At 39.0% G+C, this 26,687-nt stretch overlaps 3 protein-coding genes across 3 annotated transcripts; all 3 read right to left on the bottom strand.

The window, feature by feature from the left end:
• Positions 1-18,586: 18,586 nt before the first annotated feature.
• Positions 18,587-20,298, bottom strand: LOC145768975 (uncharacterized). Its single transcript, XM_082580576.1, has 2 exons — positions 19,966-20,298; positions 18,587-18,916 (listed from the first exon to the last, which is right to left on the bottom strand). The coding sequence occupies exons 1-2, from the start codon at positions 20,296-20,298 to the stop codon at positions 18,587-18,589; spliced, it is 663 nt and encodes a 220-aa protein (XP_082436702.1).
• Positions 20,299-22,333: 2,035 nt separating this feature from the next.
• On the bottom strand, positions 22,334-22,702 carry LOC145768974 (baculoviral IAP repeat-containing protein 7-A-like). Its single transcript, XM_082580575.1, has one exon. It carries the CDS (start codon positions 22,700-22,702, stop codon positions 22,334-22,336), a length of 369 nt encoding a protein of 122 aa, XP_082436701.1.
• Positions 22,703-22,782: 80 nt separating this feature from the next.
• On the bottom strand, positions 22,783-23,895 carry LOC145768972 (uncharacterized protein F54H12.2-like). Its single transcript, XM_082580574.1, has one exon. The coding sequence runs from the start codon at positions 23,893-23,895 to the stop codon at positions 22,783-22,785; it is 1,113 nt and encodes a 370-aa protein (XP_082436700.1).
• Positions 23,896-26,687: the final 2,792 nt, after the last annotated feature.

Here is a 26,687-nt window from a genome sequence, read left to right as displayed (position 1 = left end):
AAAGTGGCTGAGGTGCACCTCATTCCAAAGTACTTGAAATGGCTATACTGGAAGAAGCTGCAACTTTCCTGCAAGGAACTGCATGGTTGATTAAACAGTCACATGTATTTAGAACAAACAAAAATAACCTAATTCTGCGATTACTGCAGACTGTAAAATAAACAAATGGACGAATGTTGGAGTGGACAATCCTTACGACCATTCGTCTTAACACAACAGCTTGGCGCTGTTAAAAAGACACAAAAAATACAGTATAACAACGTAAACGCAAGGTTTTGCAGCATGAGCTGCCACGATAGACATATGATATGTTAAACAACGGTAATTAAACGTTGCGGGCGGTTCACTGTTCGACCCGATTTCGACACAAATGGGAGAAATTCCACTGGTTGATGAGACTCTCTGATGGGGGACTCTTGGGCCGATGACGTCACTGATTGATGAGGTTGTTGTTTAGCTACATTTCCGGGGTTCGACGGTCCATCACTGTTGTTCACAGCGTGTGACATCATTTCAGGCGATAATAGTGCTGACTCTGTTTGTGCTTGCTTGATCGATTGCTCTACAAACGGTTTGAGACGATGAATAGAGACCGTGTCTGTTTTATCTCCACGTTGGATTAGGAAGTGATTAGAACGACGTTCAATCACTTGATATGGGCCATCATATCTTAGATCTAAAGGGCGTCTTTGTTCGGATTTAATTAAAACTTTGTGGACAGTCGCCAACAGGGGGTCAACGTAGGGCATGGAAGTGGGTTGTTGTCTAGTCTGTGTTGGAGACAAACTGTAAAAATGGTGTGCAAGTCTGGAAGCCAATTCAGTGGGATTAATGTCAGCACTTTGAAAAATAGCGGAAAATTCATTTGGTAAACGTGTGGTTTGTCCAAATAGCATATCGTTGGGGGTACAATCTAAATCTTCCTTTACAGTGTTTCTCAGTGAAAGTAACGTGATTGGCAAATTTTCTGACCACTTTTCTGGGTGGTTTTTCATACGCAATGAATCTTTTAGCACGCGGTGAAAACGCTCGACCAAACCGTTGCATTGTGGGCGATAAGAACACGTAGTTTGATGCTTGGTATTTAACATTGTCATAAGATCTCGCCACTTCTTAGATAAAAAGACGCTGCCTCTGTCAGAAAGCACTGAAACAGGGGATCCAAAATATTGGACCCAGCTATTCAAAAATGCATGGCAAACAGTCTCTGCAGTGACATTTGGCATGGGATAAGCAGTGAAATAACGTGTATATCGATCTATAACGGTAAACAAGTAGCGATTATGATCTGACTCAGGTAGTGGACCAACAATGTCTACAGATATGTTATGAAAGCGATTTGTAGGAAGATCGAACTTTTGTGGTGCAGGATGAGAATGTCGCCATACCTTACCTTTCTGACATTGTGGGCAAGATTTGACCCATTCTTTAACTTGCTTCTTCATTCCTGGCCAAACAACTTTTTGTTGAAGTTGTTTGAGGGTAGACACTTTACCGCCATGTGATAATGAATGAAAATGGTTAAAAACAGTGTCACGAAATGATACAGGTACGATAGGGCGAATGGCGATTGTTGAAGTATCACACAGTAAGGTTACGTTGGAATTATGTATCGGAAACTCTTCTATTTGAAGAGACGAGTCACTACTATTGAGCAACTTGATAATCTCAGCGTCGTGGCGCTGAGCATTTGCCATCTCAGCATAATCAAACCCTTGTACGTATTGTACATTATTGATGTCTATACGCGACAGGGTGTCTGCAACGCTGTTGTTTTTGCCGTCGATGTGCCGTAAGTCATTGGTAAATTCGCTGATGAAGGATAACTGACGAGCTCGGCGTGGGATGAGAGATTGATGCTGGGAATGAAAACGTGCAACAAGTGGCTTATGATCGGTGAAAATGGTGACGTCACGAAGTTCCAAATAATGCCTGAATTTTTTTACGGAATCGAATATAGCAAATAACTCTTTGTCAAAGGTGGGCTTTTTAGTTTGACACAAGTCGAATTTTTTTGAGTGGTAAGCAAGTGGTTGTAGCTCACCGTTGATGTCTTGAAAAAGACAACTCCCAATAGCAAAATCGCTCGCATCAGTTTGTAAAATCAGTCGTGCCCCCGCTTGAGGGAAATTGAGCTTGGTAGCATCAGCCGCGATGCGCTTGCTGTCTTGGAATGCTTTAGTAGATACGGCATCCCATGAAATTTTTCTGATTTTACTGAACTGTTTCGTTAAAAATTTTGTCAATGGAGCAAGGCATTCTGCTAATTTGGGTATGTGGGCATGATAATAATTGATCAATCCTAAATAACCTCGAAGTTGTTTGATGGATTTCGGTAAGGGAAACTTGTTTATAGCATCAATTTTCTCATTCAGTGGATAAATGCCGCCTGGTGTTATTTTATGACCCAAAAATTGAATTTCAGACTCGCCTAGGACACATTTGCTTTGATTCAGGGTAACACCATACTTGCTCAGCCGAGCGAAAAGTTCACGCAAATGATGAGCGTGTTCTTGTTTAGACTTCGAGAATACAATAATGTCGTCTAAATAGGCCATACAGTGGGGTAGAGGTTGAACAATGAAATCCATGAAACGTTGAAAAGTAGCCGAAGCATTTTTTAAACCCATGCACATCACTTTAAATTGATGCAACCCTAAAGGTGAAATCATGGCAGTGTACTTTTTACTTTCTTCGTCGAGTGGGATCTGCCAGTAACCCTTGGAAAAGTCTAATTTAGAAAAATAGTTTGAACCTCCAAGACGGTGAAGTAGATTTTCTATTTTTGGAATAGGGTAGCGATCGGGGACAGTTTGCCTGTTTAAATTGCGTAGATCACAGCATAATCTGTAAGGATCAGCGCTACCGGCTGGTTTAGCAACGAGGTGAAGTGCACTGCTATAGTTTGATTCACTTACCTCCAGTACTCCATCTGTAATCCATTTGTTGATTTCTGACTTCACCCAATTGTACTTTTCCGGCGGTAGCGGCCGACACTTCGCAAAGCATGGATATCCCGACGTCACAATTTTATGCTTCACCGGAACTCGTGCGGCATATTCAGCGGTTCGTGGTGCTGTCAGCTCGGGGAACTTGTCCAATATTGCTGAAAACTCGTTGTACTTTGTCAGTGATATAGGTGCGATACTAGCTTGTTTGCGTAAATGTTGCAGTGCGTGACGTTGTTTCGTGGTTTCATCAATAATGCATTTATTCTTCGGGTTAATTGACAAATTGAAATGCTGTAAAAAATCTAGACCAATAATATTTTGTTTTACATCGGCGATTATAAATGTCCAAGTCTTTATTTGATCGTACCCAATTTTGATGTCCATGGTACGTCTGCCGTAAGTCGGTATTTTAGTATTATTGGCTGCATACAAGATGTCGTTGGAAAATGAAATAGAATTTTTTTCTAATCGAGTAGGTTGCACGCAGCTCACAGCAGCACCGGTGTCGCAAAGAAATAGCTGTTGGGAATTTAGATCTTCAAGAAATAGCATGTTGTTATTGAAACCTGGCCCTAAGTGTGATATACCTACCTTAGGGCCGACACCTCGTTTTTTGGCTTCTGTCTGTTATTTTGCGTTGAATGGGGGTTGTTAGGCCGTGCTGTGTTCCATGAGCATGGCCATTGACACTTAAAGGCGGCGTGGCCAAACCTTTGATGATAAAAGCAAGTTGTTTGTTGTTTTTGGGGGAACGTTGGGTCGGGGCGCCTGAAATGATGTGCGATGTCGGTTTGAGAAGGAGTTAACAGGTTGACGGCTTCGGTCAGACTGAAGATTAGACACACTTGCCGACAGGTGTTCCATTTGATGTTGTAAGCGATCAATCTGTTGCATTAGTTGGGCATTGGGATTTTGTTCTGTAGTATGCTGCACTGCGTTTACTGTGGCATGGGAAACGTTTGTTAGTTTTGACATTTGATCGGCAGCTTTTGCTAATTCGTTTAATGACATTTCGAGGTTGCCGGCCAAAACAAGTTTGATTTGATTCGGGAGTTTATTTACAAACAATTCCCGAATTAATTCCGTCGATGCGACATTTTGAGGAAGTTTTGCTCGCATCTCGGCCAGCACTTCGGAGGGCAGTCGATCGCCGCGTTCAGACAGTGACATGACGTCAGCGATACGTTCGTTCAACGTCGGTTCGAAACGCTGAAGTAAGCGTTCCTTTAATTTATCATAGTCTGCCCCGGCGCTGATTAAGTCTTGTATGTTTACAATAATATCGTAAGGCAGACACGATACAAGTTTGTCTGTTTTCAGACGTTGGCAATCAATCTGATAAGTGGTGAATCTATTTTCTAAAATCGTAAACCACAACCTAGGGGTATCTCTCCAAAAAGTGTCGCAAAACTTTTCGCCAGGAGAGATTTTAATTTTTTGAGCAGAGGGTTCGCGATATTCGCTTTCGGGTCGAGATTTTCTTGGGGCCATAATATAGATTATACAAGGCTAAAACTACAATTAAATTATAAGATACACAACAAGAGATATTGCGACAATTTTAATACAGAAATAAGGAAAACAAGTACTTACCAATGCTCTGTTTTAAAACCTACAGACGTACGGGGTCACCAATGTGGTTATATTTTATTTATGTAACTTATAAAAGTGTTGTTGATAAGAATTAATAGTAAGTCTGTCTAACTGCCTGATGAAATTTCTATTTATCTAATTTAGCTAGTTTGGCTCCATTATCTAATTTGGCTATCTGACTCCATGAAATAATTTCCACACAATTATTGTTATTCGAATTATAATTTTAAGTTATCAGAAGGTGTTCATATAATGTTGTAGGTCTATAACACAATTTGAATTTAAACATTACAGAATAGTGAAATTGCAGAACAGTAAAACATTATCACGAGTTATTACATTTTAAGTAAACAAACAATTTAATGTTTTCTGAGAGCTGAACTGGTCTAACTGGGCTGGTTTGATGTGATCAAGCTGATCCGATTTGATAGAGCTCTTTGTCTAATTGAGCTGGTTTGATGTGATAGAGCTCTCGTCAAAGGACGAACAAACCACTTTATTGTGTGCGCCCTTTTTTCTATTTTCTTTGGGAGCAGTTGCATGGAAAATTACAGAAACTTTAGTAAAAGGCAGGAAAACTTATACGATGAAATAATGGATCGCTACAATGCTACTTGTCGGTTTGTTGTCATCAGTCGAATCCAGGGCTCACCACGTGGAGGTTGACAACTTGAGCCCCAAACCAATCGTCGAACCAATCGTTGATCCAAAACTGGCAAAAGAACAAGCTGGATTCCGACGCGGCCGATGTACAACTGACCAGGTTGTCAAGCTTACAGATGACATCGAAAGTGGTTTTGAAGCCCGTGAGAAGGTGGGTGTTGTCCTAATGGATCTTACAGCAGCCTATGACACTGTGTGGCACCGCGGTCTTACTATGAAACTATTACAACTCATTCCTGACCGACACATGGTTAAGTTTCTGGTAGAGACCATCTCGAACCGTACCTTCATACTGCATACCAACGAGGGAAAACCCAGCAGACCACGCCGCCTGAAAAATGGCGTCCTCCAAGGGTCAACACTATCGCCACTCCTATTTAATATCTATATAAGTGACCTCCCATGCACTACATCGCAACAGTATGGCTATGCGGATGATCTAGCTCTTCTATACGCTCACAGGAACTGGCACGAGGTGGAAAGAAAACTTGAAATTGACGTGAAACTGGTGGCTGACTATCTGGACAAGTGGAGGCTCAAACTGAATGCGTCGAAAACAACAATCTCCGCTTTCCATCTAAATAATCGGGAATCCCAGCGTCAACTGTCTGTCTCGCTAAAAGGAAATCCTTTACCATATACTCCAAACCCAACTTACCTTGGAGTAAAACTTGACCGACAGTTGACCTACAGACCCCACATCGAGTCACTCCGTGCCAAAGTTACCTCGAGAAATAACCTCTTGAGAAGCCTTGCAGGAACAGGATGGGGATGGGGAGCCCGAGCATCAACCTTGCGTACAAGTGCACTAGCCTTGGTCTACAGCTCAGCCGAATATGCCACAGCTGTGTGGAACCGTAGCAGACACACAAAAAAGATGGATGTATGCATTAACGACACCTTGCGCATCATCACTGGCTGTCTCCGCCCCACACCTACTGCTTATCTGCCAACTTTGGCTGGCATTGCTCCTGCTCATGTCCGTAGGGAAGAAGCCTCTCACAAACTGGCTTTGCATGCAAGACTCGATCCTCAACACCTTCTCCACAGCCACTCCCAAAGATATGGACCAGTCAGACCCCAACGCCTGTCATCAAGGCGCCCATTCCATCGATATGCTACACAGCTTGTGGATAAGAACTTCAGCTGCATGGAGACATGGGCCCAGGAATGGAACAAGCTGCCACATATCCCTCCCCAGTTTTCAGTTATACCAGCACTCTCCATCCCTCCTGGAGCAGACCTCTCAAGAAAGGCTTGGGTCACATTGAACAGGATCAGATGTGACGTTGGCTGCACTGGAGCTAATCTATTTAGGTGGGGGTTGCATAATACGTCGATATGTGTCTGCGGAGCGGTAGAACAAACAATGCAACACATACTCCACGAATGCCCCTGTTCCAGACGGTTGTTCGCCTGGTCAAACGTCATGTAGAAACCGTTCGGGTCTACTGAATATTACGTCATGGAAATTCCTAAAACATGAGCCAAAATTGCACCATCGTCCGTAAGACTCGTGTCAAACCTGTTGAAACCGGTTTAAACATTGTGCCTTTGAGTTATCACAAATTTTTCTGATTCATTCTCGAAGTTGTTTGTTGGAAGTCGGTCGCACATTTAACTGGTTTATTTGGTGCTTGCTAGCTGGACAAATTCTCCGTCTTTTATCCAAGTAATCTGTATCGTAGTGACAGTTTTGAGGTGTAGGCATTGCATCTCCATTTCGATAGCCGCGGGCTAATTTTACAGAAATACACTGTTTGAAAAGAAGTTCAAGTGTGTGTTTCTTCGGTCATTATATACAGACGAACGGATTCGGGAACTTTATGTTAAAATTTTCCTACGAAGAGATTATGGTTTACCGCTGTGACCAGCCCCATCTTACGGCCCCCAAGTGGAATCATTGGTATTCGAAAACTGGACCCAACTACCGTATCATGGCTGCACGATGAGGCATTGCCAATCTAAGCTACTACAAGACAAACGAGAGAAGAAGAAGATCGAAGTGATATTTCTTTACAAAATCAAAATCATGAAGACAATCTTCTCTACTGCATATGTAACAAGCTTAATGACGGATCGCTGTATGTGTGCTGCGGAACTTGCTTGAAATGGTTTCACCTTCGCTGCATATTCTCACCAAATAGTCCAGAATTAGCTATAACAGAAAAACAATGGAATTGTGCTAATAGTCATCTTGTATGCGAAGCTGAACAGATAGTGTTGCATTCTTCAAATTCCGTGTTTTGTCATAAACTTGTTGGTGTAAGCAACAAACCCATTCAACATTTAAATGTCTTACCTTCAGTTTTCCAGCAGAAATCTGATTTGCTTTGTAACGTTAGTAAATCTGCCTCTCCAACTAATTCTGATGACTTACAATTGTCTGATAATCGATTAAATTTACTTCTATCTAACTGCGACAACAATTTAGTAAAGACCGAAACTAATCACAAAAAAACAGAAATTGACAAAATAATGGAAATTGATGATCTAAAAGCAAAAGTTAATAATAATAAAAAAAATGTATTGATGTAAAAGTCAAAGTCGATGAAACCATAGGCCTAAATGAAATAGATAATCTAAAACCTGATGACAAAGCTAAAGATGATGTAAACGTTGATCGCCAAAAAATATTTACTGATGTAAAAAACAAAAATAATGACCCAAACGGAGTAACTGATAAGGAAGGTAGTATTTTTGGATGCTCCCAAAATCAGAAACCTTGGATTTCTGATGAAACATTGAATGAGTTAGGGGATTTTGAAGAGCCAGTATCGCAAAAGCGTGAACGACGTTGTGAATCGGTTAACATAGATAGTAAGTCGTTATTCCTCACGTTAGATGAATGGAAAGAAATGACTCCCAGTCGCACTGCGCATAGATTTTTATTTGGTTTATATCGCGAAATTATACGCGATAATCTGGTGACATATCACCCTCTTCCAGTGGCGTAGCCAAGGGGGGGTTTTGGGGGTTACAACTCCCCCCTTTGGCACGCGTATGACGTCACGATATTGAGAATGATGCTTTCAGTCTAAAAAAATTGCCTAATTTTAAACAAAACTGCATTAAAAGAACGAGTTTTGCCAATACCAAACATTTAAACATCTCAGCCAGGAATTAGCAACAAGAAAACATAGAGACTTAGCTTTATTTCCGAAAAATGCCGAAGAAAACATGATCTTATCCTTTTGCTATGCCACCGGACAGCACCATTTTACAGGAATATTCATACCCACATTTTTATTGAAAATGCTCTCAGAATGCACCAAATTCAAAGTAATTTTTCAAAATTTTCTGGAGGAGGTCCCCCAGACCCCCCGCCGCTGGGTCGTCAAACCCTCCCTTTCAAAATTCCTGGCTACGCTACTGCCCTCTTCCAATCTGCCTTGAGCCAGCATGAAAGCAGTACGGCTCATAAAATCACATGGAACCCTGTCAAGTAACCCATGTTGATGCGCAATCTGCTGCAAGCGGAGATTATTATTATAATGATTATTATTATAATGCAAAAAAGTTAGAAAAAATTTAGAAAGCATTTTTTGGATTTGAAACAAATTTATTTAAAAGGAAAGCGAGTTGTAAGTATCGATAATTTTGTGGAACAATATGAAAATGAAATCAGAACTAGTGAAAAATATACTCTGCACATTATATCCACCAAGGTTACAGAAAACCTCACATTTCTTCCAAAAACAAAAGCGACCAAACATTGAAAGATGAGTCAAACCATTGCACTAGTCTGGTAGTTTCTAAATTTAGAAAACCAAAAAAACGTCGTTCAACTGGGTTTTACACTAACAATGAATCAAAAAAGCATATTCGATACGTCAATGTCATAAGTGAGTTCATGTCCACATCGGCTGTTTATAAAAACACTGCTTTTGTAACCCCTATGTGTAATGGCACACGGATAGCCTAAATGACTTTTGGACTGCTATAAGAAAAGATTTCGAGTACATGAAGGAATTTTCAACTAAGGTGTGGCACAAATTGGCAATAAATCGTAACTGTTTATCTGATACCGCTCTCGTAATAGACAAAAACCACGAAGTGTCTTGGCTAGATTTGCTCACGGCATGTAATAACCCCTATAGGAAAATCAAGAGCGAATAGGAAAAGCACTATACAAATCCATCGGCCATTGGTTGACTAAGCAAACGCCTGGTAGACGCCTACATTTTGCTACCTAAAAGTCAATGAACCGAGCAACATTAACGCCGTAGGGGCTTTAGAATACGATTCCACCGGATTCCACAAGCAAGCTTCTTCAAGGGACCCCCGTAAAGTCAATAAAATGTTTCAAAACGGCCATGATAGAAAACAAGGACAAACTACCCCATTTTTAAACCATTCTGCTCGCGTTTCGTTCGTCTGCCACACCACGAGAGTGACACCCCTGGAAAGGAAATATAATTCTAAACACGATTCAAAAATAAAATTCCGAAAAATATTTCGGAAAAGTATTTTTATAGACGCTTAATGGAAGGCGTCTATGAACGTTGAAATCTCTATTTATTTTTAAATACGTAAGATATTTACCCCATTTTTAAACCATTCTGCTCGCGTTTCCTTCATCTGCCGCACCACGAGTTTGACACTCCTTCCTGGAAAGGAAATTTAATTCTGAACACGATTCAAAAATAAAATTGCAAAAAATATTTCGGGAAAGTATTTTTATAGACGCTTGATTGAAGGTGTCTATAAACGTTGAAATCTCTATTTATTTTTAAATAGGCTACGTAAGATATTTACCCCGTTTTTAAACCTTTATGCTCGCGTTTCCTTCGTCTGCCGCACCACGAGAGTGACACCCCTGGAAAGGAAATTTAATTCTGAACACGATTCAAAAAGAAAATTCCGAAAAATATTTTGGGAAAATATTTTTATAAACGCTTAATTGAAGGCGTCTATAAACGTTGAAATCTCTATTTATTTTTAAATACGTAAGGTATTTACCCCATTTTTAAACAATTCTGCTCGCGTTTCCTTCGTCTGCCGCACCACGAGACTGACACCCCTGGAAAGGAAATTTAATTCTGAACACGATTCAAAAATAAAATTGCAAAAAATATTTCGGGAAAGTATTTTTATAGACGCTTGATTGAAGGCGTCTATAAACGTTAAAATCTCTATATATCTTTAAATACGTAAGATATTTACACCATTTTTAAACCATTCTGCTCGCGTTTCCTTCGTCTGCCGCACCACGAGAGTGACACCCCTGGAAAGGAAATTTAATTCTGAACACGATTCAAAAATAAAATTCCGAAAAATATTTCGGGAAAATATTTTTATAGACGCTTGATTGAAGGCATCTATAAACGTTGAAATCTCTATTTACTTTTAAATACGTAAGATATTTACCCCATTTTTAAACCATTCTGCTTGCGTTTCCTTCGTCTGCCGCACCACGAGAGTGACACCCCTGGAAAGGAAATTTAATTTTGAACACGATTCAAAAATAAAATTCCGAAAAATATTTCGGGAAAGTATTTTTATGAACGCTTAATTGAAGGCGTCTATAAACGTTGAAATCTCTATTTATTTTTAAATACGTAAGGTATTTACACCATTTTTAAACCATTCTGCTCGCGTTTCCTTCGTCTGCCGCACCACGAGAGTGACACCCCTGGAAAGTAAATTTAATTCTGAACACGATTCAAAAATAAAATTCCTCAAAATATTTCGGGAAAGTATTTTTATAGACGATTTTGTGATGGTTACTTTTCTTGCCACATCACATACAGCAGTCTTAATATGCGATTTTATGTTTTACCTTTCGCAATTGCGCTTGCTTTATCTTTGACAAGTCGAGTTTTTATTTAAATTTCTGTGTTCATTGTTCATTTTCCTATGGAAAAAATATAACATTTGCCTTAATATGGTAACGAGAAGTGATTTTATCAGCTTCCGAGTGTTGCTACTTTCATCGCATTGTTTATCGCGCAAATTTTGACGGATCATTTTTTTAGGCGGATTGCGCTGAATTATTCTGCCAGAATGACGGTGGTAGCTACAGGCTATATAAGTCAGCGGAAACGCTGAAGATAAACTTTATCATTCACGAGTACAACTTTCGATATGTCTTATAGAAAAGCATATTTCTGGTTAGCAGGTCAAAAAAAGCCAAATATAGCCAAATTGGCTTGGCTATTTAAAAAAAATATTCAATAGCCATGTCACATAAAAAATAGCCAAATTTGTGAAACTTGGCTATGAAAATGAACCAGGGTTGCCACTTGGCTATGAAAATAGCCAAGTGGCAACCCTGGTGACAATCAGTTGTAAAGTTGAGGCAATGCCATAATGCCGCTCGTGGCAATTAAAAGCAATAACGAACGTGAAATGATTATTTAGGTATTTTCCACTAAAACTTTAGGCTATACAACAGTGATTGCTCCAAGTGAATGAAGAGGGGTAACTACCAAAATCCATTTCAATAAATCACCAACCTAGAGTCATAGGCGTAGCCAGGGGAGGCGAAAGGGGCCATGCCCCCCCAAAATTTTCAAAGTTTGGATTCCAAAGTTGAGCCCTTTGTTGAAAATATAATAAAATTTAAAGAAGTTTATAACGTTTTCCAAGACATTTGGCTGTTAACACCCCAAGGACTTGTTTTAGACACACAGAAAGACCCCAATAAATTTTGCAAATTGTAAATCGCGCAAAATTTACTCGATTTACGTTTCTTTTAACTAATTTGTGGAAGCAATTTTATAATGGCTTACTCTGTTGGGTTTTTGTGTAGCTGAGTTTTTGGTGTTCTCTAATTTTAGCCGCAGATTTTGCCTGTTCGTGTGTAAGAGCTACCTTTAATAAGTTAATAGCTGTTTATCTGCTAATAAATTTCATACAAATATTACCCTAAAAGTGTTTCCAGAAAGCGCTATAATCCATTATTTAAGTGTAATTTTGCAAAAATTTTCCGGAAGAGCATGCCCCCGGACCCCCCTAGAATACGCGTGCCTTCGCCACGCTCTAACCCCCACCAGTTTCATTGCTTCCCCTTGCTCAAGCCACTAGGATACGCCACCAGGGTTGCATTCCTGGGGGGCTCGGGGGGCTCAGCCCCCTGAAGTACGAAAAGGCTTGATGTAAGGGGGGCTCAGGGGGGACTCGTTCAAGCTTCCATTTTTCAGCTTTCCTGGCTGAACAACAACTTCTCGACTAAACAAGTAAAACTTTAACAGCTTTTCACACAGAACTGCAAAAAAACACGAACATAAGTTGATAGCAATCGCCAATTATCACGTTTGTCAGAAACTCTCCAGACTGGGAATATCAACTTCGTAGTAGCTAATCGTCATGTCAAATGGACTGTTAATTCTCTACTTCAAATAAAAAAATCTATTCCAGAAGGAAAGTGTTCGTTTGATGAAGTTGTTAACTTGTGTCCCGGAAGTACAAAAAACTACTCCTTTAAAGTTTAAAGGCACAACATTGGACCAGTTCAAAGCTCGACGTAGAGACTACCCATCTTTTGATTGTAATCGGTTTATTCAAGCTTTGGTGGACAACATTGGAAGCAGGATGGTGAACACCAACAATGAAAATTCTGTGAAGAGCTTGGAAATTACTGTACCAGAGTTATGGCCTGCTGCAGTCGAAGTTCCATGGCAAGAAGGGGAGCACAGATTACGAAAAATAGAGAAGAGATTTCATGTCATCACTCTTATTTCCGATTGTATGTTGACAATCCTTGTCATATACCAGATACGATAAAGTTGCTCAAGAACGTAGTACTAAACATGACTGCTATAAGTTCTGCTGAAGCCAAACGTGGATTTTCACAAATGAACTTGGTCATCACACCGCTACGATCACGGCTGACCATATCACTTGTTTCAGCATTGTTGTTCATCAGCAATAACGGACCACCTCCTCATTTATGGAATGGCACTGCGGCAACTCAAGAAGTGGTTGCAGACTCATCGGTCGGCTGTGGATATTCAAGTTAAGCATTCTAAGCTGCCCACATTGAATGAACTCAGATCTCTGCAAAAACTGTTTGCTGGCTAAATCAAGGACTGTCGTGGTGCTTATAACTTAGCCCATAAAACCAAAGACCTGGCAGACAGGCTATTTGTTTTGTGTAATCTCGTTTGCACCAACTTATAATATGCTTTTGCTGTAATTGGAGTTTTTTAAACTGTTTGTTAATAACTAAACGAGATTTTACTTTTAGTGTAACTGTCACATTGGCAGCTTATTGGTTCTTATATAGCAAATCTGCAACCACAAGCGCTCATTTCAAGAATTGCATTTCCCTACTTTCCTATTGCAGTCAATGTTTTTGCAAGTGTGCTTAGGATTGGCTCATACAAATAAGTTTACAATTGAGTTAAGAGATTGGAATTAGCTCATGCAAATCGAGTTTCAAGCGTAGGCCTACGCAGTAAAAAAAAATTAAAGGAGATTGCAGTGTAGCAACCAAGCCAAATTTCAAACTTATAATTTTATATCGGATTCAACCACGTTTTCACGTTTTGTTGCTTTTACCTTTTTCTGTACTTCAAGCTATGTTTTAGCATGGGTTTTTTTTTCGACATGATGTTCAGAAGTAAAAACATACTGAACACTGTTTTCTTTTAAAAAAGTTAAACATTGTTGGCTAACCTACACCGATTACTTATACATACTTTGTCTATGACAACACAGCTAAGTGTTGGAGCCCCCCCAAAAAAATTGTTAGGAATGCACCCCTGTACGCCACTGCACATCAGGTGGCGATGTCTTAAATCAAACACTTTGTCGTTCTCTTCAATTCAGCAAATATTTGCCCCCCCCCCAAATTTTTTTCCTGGCTACGCCACTGCCTAGAGTGCCTGAAGCTCACTTAGGCGAGTAAGAATAGACATAAAAATAGCTGGACCCGGACATTTTTGATAACAACCATTTTTCTTCATAAAAAGATAGGTTACCTGTTTGACACCCCAAATCTAAAATTCGGCAAAATTCGGACATGGGGAAAGGCCTTTTTCGTTGGGGCAATTCTTGATCGGCGCGCCATCTAGCGGAATAAAAATATATGTATTTTCTGTCGTGCTAATTTCCGAATTTCAAGTGAAACAAGGATGATCAACATAGTGTCTAGAACTACCCTTCAGCAACATTTGCTAGTTTACGTTGATTCAACGTCTGGCAACGTTGAATCGACCCAAAATAACATATTTTGTTTGCTGAATGCCTCATGTAACAGAAATTAGGCTCCAATGATAGTGTAAAAAGATGGTCCTATCCTTGATTTAAGTGTTGGGTATGGGAAGATAAGGTCTTCATTGTACTAAGCCTTCGGCACTAAGGACAGTAAGGTGGCTAGCTCCTTTCTCTCGGCCGCCTTTCCTGCAGCAATTATGCCCACCCAATTTATCACACCCTAGGTAGAGGTGAGTGGTGTTTTCAACAATCAGCTGAAGCCGGGAGTCGAACAAGGTTGGCATAATTGGAAAGCCAGCGCCTTTCCCGTTGTGCCATCCCACAGTGTAGTGGTTGTAAAATTCTACAAAATGCTAATTAACTAAGATTGATTTCGGAAAAAGTAATTTCGTCTGTTGCAACGTATCTGACGAACATAAAAATTACGGACACATAAAATTTGGTAATGATTTATACCTTAAACTTTCACAAAGAAAAGATTTCAGAAAAAGCATAATTAAGGAGGATAACAAATATAACATCATACCAGCCAAGTCATTAGATCCATCGCATCGTCGCCAAAGCTGCACAAAAATCTGTCGCCAGACTTTTGTTGTCAATTGGCATTTTTATACATCAGGTCACAAGATCGAGTAGCCTATTCTCTTGGATGTAGCCTACTATCATCCCTTGGTCTTTGTGCAAGTTATGGTCAAGTAATAGCGTTTAAACGATTAGCTGCAGTTAGCCAAGCGAATGGTGATAATACGGATGAGGTAATGGACTTTACAAGTCATCCCGGCTCTTTCTGTCAGTGGGTAGCAGATAACTTCGATTTTAACGAAGATACTCTGACAGGTCATGAACTCATGATACAAGGCATGTGATGGGCATTATAAATTGTCAAAAGAATGGCAACTCGGCCACTAGTTATTGAAAAACGACTCGTCAGTGCAACTGAACTACTGGAATCAGGCAATTTTGTCAATTTAGTCAAGTCGTATACTGGTGCAAAGACAAGTATTTGGAAAGACGTACGAATCAATCAGCTGAATGCCTCTCCCGTGTTATATTTACGCACACCATGAATTGCTTGACACTCTATGGCTGTGTTCAAACATATTCAATTCTAAGCCAGTACAATGGCAAGGGTTCATGGCTAATGTAGTTCAAGGTGAGTTTCAGGTTTCGTCAGTATCATTTAATTCTATGATAGCGCTTAATCCCGCAGCAGATGAAGCTGTTTACAGTACAATGAAAAATGAGCATACGTTGTGCACCGCTAACGCTTGACCAACCCCTCTACTTCAGAGCATTCAAAATTAAACAGGACAATTTTGGTATTTTCAAAAATGTTCACTTACGAGTTGGTGGTTTTCATCAACTGATGTCCTTTCTCGGAGCAGGGTGCAAACTGATGGAAAGCAGTGGTTTAGATGATTTATGGAAAACTGTGTAGGCTATGCATCGAAAGCTTTGCCAAAAATGATGGAGAAGATTTTTAGGCTACAACGTTTCAACAGGGCATTATTGCTGATACTTGTGTAAATGTGGATAACGCCTTAATTATTGGTAACGATATTATTCGCAAAATATGTGGAAAGAAACTGAAAGAGATTTCTCTAAAAAGATCTGACCAAGCAAGTAGGCCTACCTACCTTTGCCGTGATGCGAAAAGCCTTAAAATGTGGAGATGAAGAGATACACATGTCATCCACCGAAATCTTTCACAGATTAGCCTACTGTCTATAGCTTGTTTGCAGGGGCCACTGGAACCGGACAAATTTTCGTATGAACTTGCCAATGTTCCACCATCACTTTTCTCAGATGACGGAAATCTCAGACATTTGCATTGTTCAAATACATAATCTTGCAAAATGAAGATATTTTGTGCACTAATTCTCGATTATCTTGTATTTCGATTGTATTTGATGGCTGTGCTCTCATTCATCGACTTCCCTGGCCAAAAGTTGGAAATATGAAAAATTTGCTTGAAATGTTCATTCAATATCTTCTAGGCGGGGAAAATACCAATATCAGCGTTGTTTTTGACAATTGTGATATTGAAACAACCAAAGGAGCAGAGCAAAAACGCATAAAGCTGACCACATCTTGTCCCGACGACGACGTAGCAATTCGCTTGGACACACCCATCCCGGCAAATAAACCCGCGTTTTTATCAAATAAACGTAACAATTTATAAACTTACTCTAGGATAATCTTAGTAGTAATGGCATTACTGTGGACAAGGCCAAAGGAGAAAGAGACGCTGATGTTGCCATCGTCCGTAAGGTTCTGGAAGAACATGAAACCTATGGTCAAGTATAGGCTAACTCTGATGGTTGATGATATACTCATCCTTTCGCTTTATCATGCACCATGCGGAAACAGCATTTATATGAAAACGTCTAACGCGGAAATTTCCATTCGTCGAGCTCAGCTTGCTCTCGGAGAAAATATTTGCCGATCTTTGCTATTTTGCCACGCGTTCTCTGGATGCGATACAACATCCTGCTTTTACGAAACGGGAAAAGTAAAAGTTTTTAAAATCTTGAAAAGTCTCGACAAAGTGCAACGTAAATGTGCCGCCTTCGGAAACAAGGAAGCTTTAAAAGAAAAGACATTTCCAGAATTGGAGAAGAATTCTCCCAAATTCTGTACAAGCAAGTGTTTTCCATGAATACTTTGAATTTATTTCGCTACCTTTACATTGTATCCCTAAAATATATACCAGTTGAAAGAATGCCTCCAACAAGTAAAGCATGCTGCCAGGAGCGCAACTAGTGGGGCTGTCTATTTGGCATGACAGCCCCCTTTAAGATTTGCAATTTCAAGAAGAGGGACGACTAACTAGACTGAGACTTACGTACTACTTAACGTGTGTCAGTTCAAGCTACGTTCTATTATAGATATCTTACATATAGATATGCAACTCAGTGGTGCGTAACGATGTTTGAAGGTTAACAGCGTAGCTATGGCTAGGCTATATGCATTGACTTCAAACTTGGCACAGCAAAACAACTTTATTTTTAATATATTTTTTTGGTTTTTGTTTAAATAAAACTTTCTTCGTTTTCAAGTTGACGTATGGATTGCTTGTGATGACGTCACATTCTCGTTCCGCATGGACTGCTTTGTGGAGATTCTGGCGATTGAAAACAAATCACAGTCACAGAGGGTACCTCTAAATACCCATTGTCAGGCATTGTCAGTAGTATAGAAAGTAAGATACAAGCATTGAATGTGTTAACCCTCAGTGTTAACCTGCCACAAGCACATTTGATTTTATACCACATTTATATAGTTATGAATATGAATGGTCTTGTAAATGTATTAACCTAAAGTAGTGACGAACATTTGATTTTATGTGAGAAAGGTGAATCGCAAAGTGCAAAGTCCGAATTATGTGCAACAAGCAGCGATATAATTGTGTAACCGAGTTCGCTTCATAATTCTCACGATAGGATACTGATAAAAAGGCATTATGAAATAATGAATTGAAAAAATGCTCATAACATATATAAACAGAGATAGAGACAGGTAGAACATAGCTTGTGTTCTATAAAGAGTAAGCAGATTCAATTTTTTTTACTCTGATGTTTGTATTTGAACACGAAAGGAGTGCTTGATAAAAGAATATCTTATGAAAACCTTCAACCTGTGATAAACCGGGATGATGATGATCTTCAAAACTTTTTTTTTCCCTCAACACTTCAAACCGATTCATGGTGATGATGAAGATGGTGAAAATGAACCCGACAGCCCAAGATATGTTATCCCTCTAGATAGCTCAACCCCTAAAGGCGAAGGTGTTTTTGAAAGTTTCAACCTAGCCGGTCGCGAAGGATGCATTCCACCTCTACCTACTCTCTTTGATGCTTTGTTACCTCCTTCTCCAATATTTAATGTGGACGAAAGTGATGAAAAAGCTGATTCAATTCCCCTTCAAGAAAGCATCGAAGTCCCCCTTCAAACCGGTGATGAATGGGATACTAGGAGATGTGAGCATCGAGGATGTGACGCCCAATGCCTCTGCGAGATTTTTGACTTGTTTGAGGAGGTTGAAACTCTACCTCAATCCTCACCCGATTTGTTTAGTGATGAATTTTGGAGCGTTAATAAATCGTGTAAATAAATATTATACCGTCGGTGTTGTTTTCTGTATTATCGAAATATACCACACAAATTTCAACAGTTTGTTTTATTGGAATGCACAAGCGAAGAAATTGTAAGCGAAGTTACACAGCAATTAAATCTTTTTCATTGATCCAAGTGTTGAATTCAGGTGGATAACCTAACCATTTCACTTGTACTTGTTTATTCCTTCCTCGTTTTCGTTCTCCGACAATAGCTTCAATTAGATATTTATCATCATTCTTTATGATTTTTTGAAGTTCTTGAGGGTAAAAACGACCTTGGAGTTCTTCATTGTTGTAGTCTTTAAGCTTGTAGAGAGTAGGATTACCAATCAAGCGTTTTGAAACGGTAAAAATTTCTTCAGTAAAGTTAGGCATATAACCTTTCTCAAACAGTTGCTTCACTTTGCTGATGCGAACCTTATCTCCAACCTGAAATTCGGAACGTTTAAGAGGTCGTTGCTTCCCATATAGAACTTGCCAAACTTCTTCCTGATTGTGCTCATTTACCGAGGCAGGAGTCCTTTTGATTGAGCGGTGATAACTGTGATTGTAACTCCACAATAAATCATCCAAGATATTAATGTATGTTAGAGTGTTTTTCGCGGTGAAGTATCGCCACATCTTTGTTTTTAACGTTCTGTTGAATCTTTCTACAATGCTAGCTTTAGTCTCATTTCTTGTTGTGAAAAAATGTATGTTGTTTTCTTTTAGAAAAGCTTGAAATAGGCGATTGGTGAATTCTTTTCCTTCATCGGTTTGTAGACTATCGCATTTTCGATCTTGGATGATGTGAGAGAAAGCTTCTACCAGGGATTGGAAACTCTATCCAGTGCTATACATCAGTAGGGTCATCACATTATTACGACTACAGAAAGATTAACAAAATACAATACTGACTAAAAGATATACAAAATTCGGTTTTACAATAATGATACAAAATGTACACTCACATTAAAACTTAAGTGATGTATAACAGTACAGATACGCTGCTAGAAAAAAAATGATGAATCCAAAAAACGAATGAATGCACTGAGTCCAAAAACCGCCTACTGTTGTTCTTTAGCATTTTGCGTACTGCAAATCGGATCAGAAGTAAATGAGGAGTGTTCAGCAATCAGTGAAATGTGCTGTTGTATCATCAACTTGTTCACAGACCAATCCAGTACGAAACCAATACGTTTACGATGTTATCAGAACTAAAACCAATAGTAATTCTGGAAATTTTTTAAGCAGCGAACAAAATACAACATGACTGCACTAATGGAATACAAACAAATAAACAAACCAGGCAAGTGTAGTCCTTACAATTTACAGCAGGTGAATTGATTGTTACACTTGTGGTTGTTCGTTTAGCCTACCACTTGCTGCCCTTTGTAGTCAATTTATGTGACTATTTATCACAGCAGCGCACAAAGAAAAGTGACCCTACTGGTGTATAAAATGATTTTCAGTTCCACAGAGTTTCCAATGGCTTCTACTCGGCTTTTTCCAGTTTTATCTTTCAGAGGGACAGCAAAGGCGTATCTTGAAAGCACATCAATACATGTCAACAAGTATTTGTAATCCTTGTTGTATTTTTTCAGCTTTGACAAATCACACAGGTCTGCTTGAAACTGTTGGTTGATGCTTCCAACAATCACTTGTCTTCTCGTGAATTTTCTTTTGATTGGTTTATGTAATGTGTAGGCGTCTTGTTCCATTAACCATTCTTTCACTTTCTTTATCGTTTTTTTTGAACTTTTCTGCAAAGCATTGACTCCACCAAAACTCCCAGGGTTACGTGGGTTGTAGTAAATTTGTTTTAAAGACATGTTTTAATATGGTGACCAAACGAGTTGTTTCAATTTCTGTTCAGTGTTTTTTCTCCTTGATCGTCTAGGTGTTGTTTTAGGTTTGATTTGCTTTTGTTCTCGTCCCAGAGAGCTGCTTGCCACAGAAGGGTGCATGTAGTCCCACCGTTCTTTATTTCCAACTAAAGATTGTGGAGCATTCAGTTCCTTTAAAGCATTTCCAAATTCTCTCCAACCTATCGGTTCAAAATTTTTCCTTTTTCTCAATGCGTCATTGATTAAATCCTGTATGTTTGAACCAGGGATCACTCTATCTTTCATTTTGACTTGACCCAACTCATCCCAACTTATGGTGTCAGAGTTTTTCATTAATTGAAGAAGATCTTGAGCTGATTTTCGTTTTGAATTTGGGACGCTATCCAATATTCTCAGCTCAATTGGTGGAGTGGTTGTATGGTTAGGTTTTGGCAATTCTTCTTCAACTCGAATCCGGATTGGTTGATTTTTCTTTTCTTGGTAGGTTAAGTAACGTTGCAAAACCTGCTGATATAATTTCGCTTTTTCATCGTCTGGTAAATCACCGCTTAAGATGGTATTCATCTCTTCGTCTAAATTCGAAAGCATTTTTGAGGTGGGATTGAAGGTAGGGTTGTTCAAAACTCGGGGATCCACCAAAACCATTTTTTTTGCATGCATCATCACTTCCTTGTAAAAAGACTTATAGCAGGAATGACAGCCCCAATAAGTGGTGCAATCAAACTTCCGAGAAAACCACCGTTTTGTAAAATTTTCCTTTTTTTAGAAAGTGCAGTACGTTTGCTTGCAAGGGTTCTCAAGTTCTTTCTATGACGAAACAGCTTTTGCTTTTGGTTTGGTGTGAGAGTCACGTTCCCTTTTAAAATATTGAGAGCGCACTCACAGAAAGTATTTACCAAGTCTTTGTCCGCGCTTTTGATGATTGCCTTCCGTAGATTGGGTTTTGCTTTTGTAAGAACATGAAACGTTCCAGCGTGACGTCTAACCCTCGCTGACATCATGAGAAAATGACTCGAAAAGTGTTCTCTCGGCTCTTTTTATCACTTTGGAACATAAACAGTTTGATGCTCACAGGAAAAAATAGACGTTTTTAAACGTAAATTTTCCGGCGTACTTTGCTTGAGGTCAACAAGCAAATATCCGTCTGGTTGAGATGTTGCATCATGAAATGCTTCAACCATGAATTTTGACTTTGAAGGGTACATCTGGCTTGCTAAATGTCGAATCTGTGTGACATCACGTGGGTTTTTGAAAAGAACTAAGTAATGAGCATTTAAGCTCACTGTCCTATGACCCTTTTCTTTATGAAATAAGTTTTGCACAATGTGGATCACGCTTAAATTTTTATGGTGAGACTTCTTAGTAAAAATTTCAGAAATTGTTTCATCGTGGTTTCCCATCAAATCATCAATGATGAGCAGTGTTCTTTTAGAAGTATCAAGTCCGGACAGATCCGGAAGCCCCTCAACAAACTCCACATTCTTTATAGTGTCGTATAACGGTTGCCATTTTGAAAAGCACCATGTCACTCTGTCTGGGGGAGGGTTGACTAAATGAGATGATTCTTTAATAAATTTGCTTGTAAAGAAAGATTTTCCAGACCCACTTGGACCTGCTATTAAGCAACTAAAGGGGTGCTTCCAGCGCGAATCCATTACTATAACTGTCAAAATTTTTCATGACAACACAATATAAATCACATTCGAAAGACTTTTATTTTGCGATCAATATCTTGTCTACAAATAGGACACGCTGTTAAAGCAGAACCACAAGACGTACAACAGCATAAATGAGCACATGGTAAAAATAATGTATCAACATGAGCAGTCAGACAGACACTGCACTCTCCTCTGTCATGAACCTCTTCAATGTCTTCTCTCGGACTCTGTGCTCTGGAATCCGAAAGTCCTGTAATTCTCTGTTGTGGTATGACTTGGCCTCTTATCAAAACCTCCCCAGCCGAAGTGCCCATGTGAATCAAATTCATGATTCTTCGTGTTAGATTAGAGATGTGTGGGTTTCAAATCCGCAATCGCTCTAAAGAAGGAGTTTGAGAAACCACTCGGTAAACATATTCAGGACCTTTACAGCATAGTATGTACTCGCATAAAGGAAAGTGCTTTGCATGCTCCTCCCAAGGGTTATCAGTCACAAGCCAGTTCTTCAAGCCTCCACTGCAATACCAACACTTTGTACGATCGAGAGTTCCAGTGTAATATAAACCAGCTTCTGCGAGGGAGAGACAAGAAGGGCTAGCGCCATGACTGAACCAAGCTCTTCCACCTCTATAAAATGTTTGCAAGCGATCTCCTACATGGCGCATAGACGGATAGCCGGGTTCTTGACATGCAAATACCTCTCGATTGTCAGTTTCACCGGTGCTCGTCATGATTTTATTTTTCTATACAGTTACTGCCTTTTATAGACTACCACCACCTTTTTTCTTTCATTTTATTTTTCAACACTTTATCAAGCGGAATAATCAAACATCACATTTCGATTTTTATCAACCTCCAACACATTATCAAACTCAGCATATACAATAACATTGATGGAATGAGCAAGGGCTTCAGCAAACTTAACATCCAAACGAAGTGTGCCGTGCTTCACAAGATCAAAGTGACCACCATCACTCAAATCTGGGCTTAAATCAAAAGCAAATAGAGAATAACCCTTGGCATAATCGGAGTAGTCAATACAATTGCCCAAATCTTTAAAAAAAGATCTTGTTCCAGTGAAAAGGGTGCTGTACGAACGAACATACTGTGGTGGGTCAGAAAATTTTGGAGTTAGAGGCTTTGAAGGAATCTGTTCTCCATTCAAATACAACGATAAAAAATTGATATTGAAATGTTCAAAATGAAATGGGTTTTGATCGTAAGCACCATTATAAGCCGTATTTTTAACAAAGCCAATCACAACACGTTTCGGCATCTGACCCATGAAAACATTCTCATGCGTTGAACTCATATCTCCACGTGGAATACTAAACGTTTTAGTAACAACACGACGAATAGGATATTTCGCATTTGAAACTTGCAATGCTTTTGTATGCCCTGTGATGACAGCTGGGCTTAAATTCACTTGTCGAATAAAGAGAGATACTTCTTTTATGATAGTTTTAAACTCGGCATCAGCAGCTGCCATCAAATTGAAAGCATGTTTAGAACGAATGAGACGTAATTTCATATTAACACCACTCAGTAAATATCGGTTTTGAAAGAAAACGTCCAAATAAAGTTTCCCCAGCATTCCGACTTGACGGCTAGTGGCAGTCAAGCCTTTTCTTTTTGTGAAACCAGTGTTGTTCTGATCAAGACCCGACATGTGTGATGGGGTATCTTTACTCCATATTGATGCGGAGAGTTGAGAGTCTTTGGCAGCTGGTCCAAAGCTGAGTAATGTCTCGAGATAAGATCTATAGGGATAAGTGTTGTCTGAAGCTGTAATGAGTTTATCATTGAGATAAAGATCCACTTGAGAAAACATTGAATGCATCCAATAATTTGTACCAGCCACAGCCGCCTGTGCGGCTATTTTCGTCCCATCTCCTTTAACGATTTGCGCTTTCACAAAAAGCATGGAATAGTGTTAGATAGATTAAAAGTTAACAACTCACTGAATATCCTGTTCTGCAGGAGATTGTTCAGCACTATCTCGATTTTCCATACAAACCCTCTTGAAATGTTTGACAAAAGAAAATTTAAACAGCCAGAACAAGTCAAGCATAGTGTTAGATAGATTAAAATTTAACAACAACTCACTGAATATTGTGTTCTGGAGGAGATTGTTCAGCAGCATTGCGATTTTCCATACAAACCCTCTTGAAATGTTTGACAAAAGAAAATTTTAACAGCCAGGACAAGTCAAGCATAGTGTTAGATAGATTAAAATTTAACAACAACTCACTGAATATTGTGTTCTGGAGGAGATTGTTCAGCAGCATTGCGATTTTCCAAATTTTGTGACCATTGTATATCTCTGAAAAAAAATTTTGACTATAATTCTGACCAACGTGTTGCTATTTTGTTAAAAAAAACATTACACAAATCATTGATAGAAAAGTTTTTAGAATGTCCACTAAAACACTTATCATTTTTCAACCCAATCAGACCATATAAAACAGAAAATGTTTGAAAGCTTCCATTAAAAAAAAACTTTTGAAATGCTATTCAACCAATATGTTGCTATTATTTTAAGACCATAACTATGCAAAAGATAATATGTTAACATTCAACTTACCCCCATAAATCGGGATTCTTCAAGTCTTGTTCGACTTCGCGCTGTGCTTCCCAATCAATGTCTCTACAAAAGAAAGTAAAGTTTCAACAAAAAATCCCTGTTTTACAATCATTTTAACTAACTTCAAACTAAACAGTTTAGATATAATGACGTTTTGGATTTGTTCATTTTGCAACACTTTTAATTTACATTCTTAATCAATTTTAAATGAGATTTTATTGCAAAATTCTTACCCCCACAAGTTTGGATTCATTAATTCCGCGATTTCATTCTCTCTGGGGACGTTTTCCCGTTCATTGTCATTCCCTTCAGCCACTCTGAAATTGAATCAGTCAGACAACTAAAATTAAACAATTTCATAATTACGTGATTCCCTTCAACCACTCTGAAATTATACTCAGTCAGACAACTAAAATTAAACAATTTCACAATTACATGCTTCCCTTCAACCACTCTGAAATTATAATCAGTCAGACAACTAAAATTAAACAATTTCACAATTACGTGAACAATCAAACTCACTTGTGAAACCTCCGCTCATGCCGATTTCTTGACACTACTCGCGAAAACGTCTTTGCACAAAACCTACAAGCAAAACGAATGTTTCGATGCTTCTGCATGTGAAACCACTTCCCAGTCTTTGACTTGAATTGGGCATGACATATTTCACAATTATACATTTTCTATGTTTTTCTTATCAACCTGAAAAGATATTCAGTTCATAACCGAAATAGTCGAGACAAAATTTCCTGCTAGTTCAAACAATACTTTTCATAACTCGACTGGCTCCTCAAGCAAAAACCTCATAAACTATGGTGAGAACTCTGACTAGTCTGCAGTTAAAGCTATTGAGGATAACGACGTGACATCATGAGCAAGAATTGCTTTCGTGTTTATATACAAACATCAAAATAAAAAAAATTAATCTGCTCACTCTTTATAGAACACAAGCTTTGTTCTGCCTGCCTCTATCTCTGTTTTATATATGTTATGAGCATTTTTTCAATTCATTATTTCATAATGCATTTTTATCAGTATCCTATCGTGAGAAAAGCGAACCCGGTTACACAATTATATCGCTTCACATAATTCGGATTTAGCACTTTCGGACTTTGCACTTTTGCGATTTGCCTGTCTCACATAAAATCAAATGTGCGTCACTACTTTAGGTTAATACATTTACAAGACCATTCATATTCATAACTATATAAATGTGGTATAAAATCAAATGTGCTTGTGGCAGGTTAACACTGAGGGTTAACACATTCAATGCTTGTATCTTACTTTCTATACTACTATTGTCGGCCTTTTGGGGGGTTGTGGAGCTTGTTCAGAGGTTGTCCAACATTTTGAGGGGTTTCAGGTATTGTAGCGTAGGCTAACTACTTTCAGGCATTGTTGGGAATTTCTAGGCATTGTGTAGGATTTCCAGGCATTGTCGATCATTATCAGTGGTTGACAGGCTTGTGAGGTATTGTCGAACATTTTCAAGCATTATCGAACATATTCAGGGGTTGTTGAGCATTTTCAGGGGTTGTCAGGCATTGTAGAGTAGCTACTTTCAGGCATTGTTGGGAATTTCCTGGCATTGTCTAGGATTTCCAGGCATTGTCGATCAATATCAGTGTTTGACAGGTTTGGTAGTCATTATGGAACATTTTCAGGCATTGTCGAACATTTTCAGGGATTGTCGAGAATTTTCAGGGGTTGTCAGGCATTGTAAAGTAGCTACTTTCAGACATTTGTTGGGAATTTCCAGGCATTGTCTAGGATTTCCAGGCATTGTCGATCAATATCAGTGTTTGACAGGTTTGGTAGTCATTACGGAACATTTTCAGGGATTGTCGAGCATTTTCAGGGGTTGTCTGGCATTGTAGAGTAGCTACTTTCAGGCATTGTTGGGAATTTCCTAGCATTGTCTAGGACAGGGGTGTGCAACCTTTATTACAGAAGGGCCAGATATAAATAACTGGGTGAAACCGCGGGCCGCACGTTTATTTAACATATGATTTCTAGTAGTTGCAGGCACAAAAGAGTAGTTTTTTTGTTATTTATTTTATTCTTATGGCATTATTAGGGGTTATCTCCTTCCAGATATAATAAGTTAAGACGCATATCTGAAGAAAACTGCT

Source organism: Aplidium turbinatum, chromosome 4, assembly GCF_918807975.1.
Source record: "Aplidium turbinatum chromosome 4, kaAplTurb1.1, whole genome shotgun sequence".
Lineage (NCBI taxonomy): Eukaryota > Metazoa > Chordata > Ascidiacea > Aplousobranchia > Polyclinidae > Aplidium > Aplidium turbinatum.
Note: the sequence above shows the minus strand (reverse complement) of the source record. Positions and strands in the feature narration are given on the sequence as shown.

Coding starts and splice junctions, on each gene's coding strand:
- LOC145768975 (XM_082580576.1), bottom strand. CDS start 20,298: ATGTCTTTAAAACAAATTTACTACAACCCACGTAACCCTGGGAGTTTT. Junction 18,917..19,965: donor ATAAAACTGGAAAAAGCCGA/GTAGAAGCCATT, acceptor TCCGAATTTCAG/GTTGGAGATAAGGTTCGCAT.
- LOC145768974 (XM_082580575.1), bottom strand. CDS start 22,702: ATGACGAGCACCGGTGAAACTGACAATCGAGAGGTATTTGCATGTCAA.
- LOC145768972 (XM_082580574.1), bottom strand. CDS start 23,895: ATGCTTTTTGTGAAAGCGCAAATCGTTAAAGGAGATGGGACGAAAATA.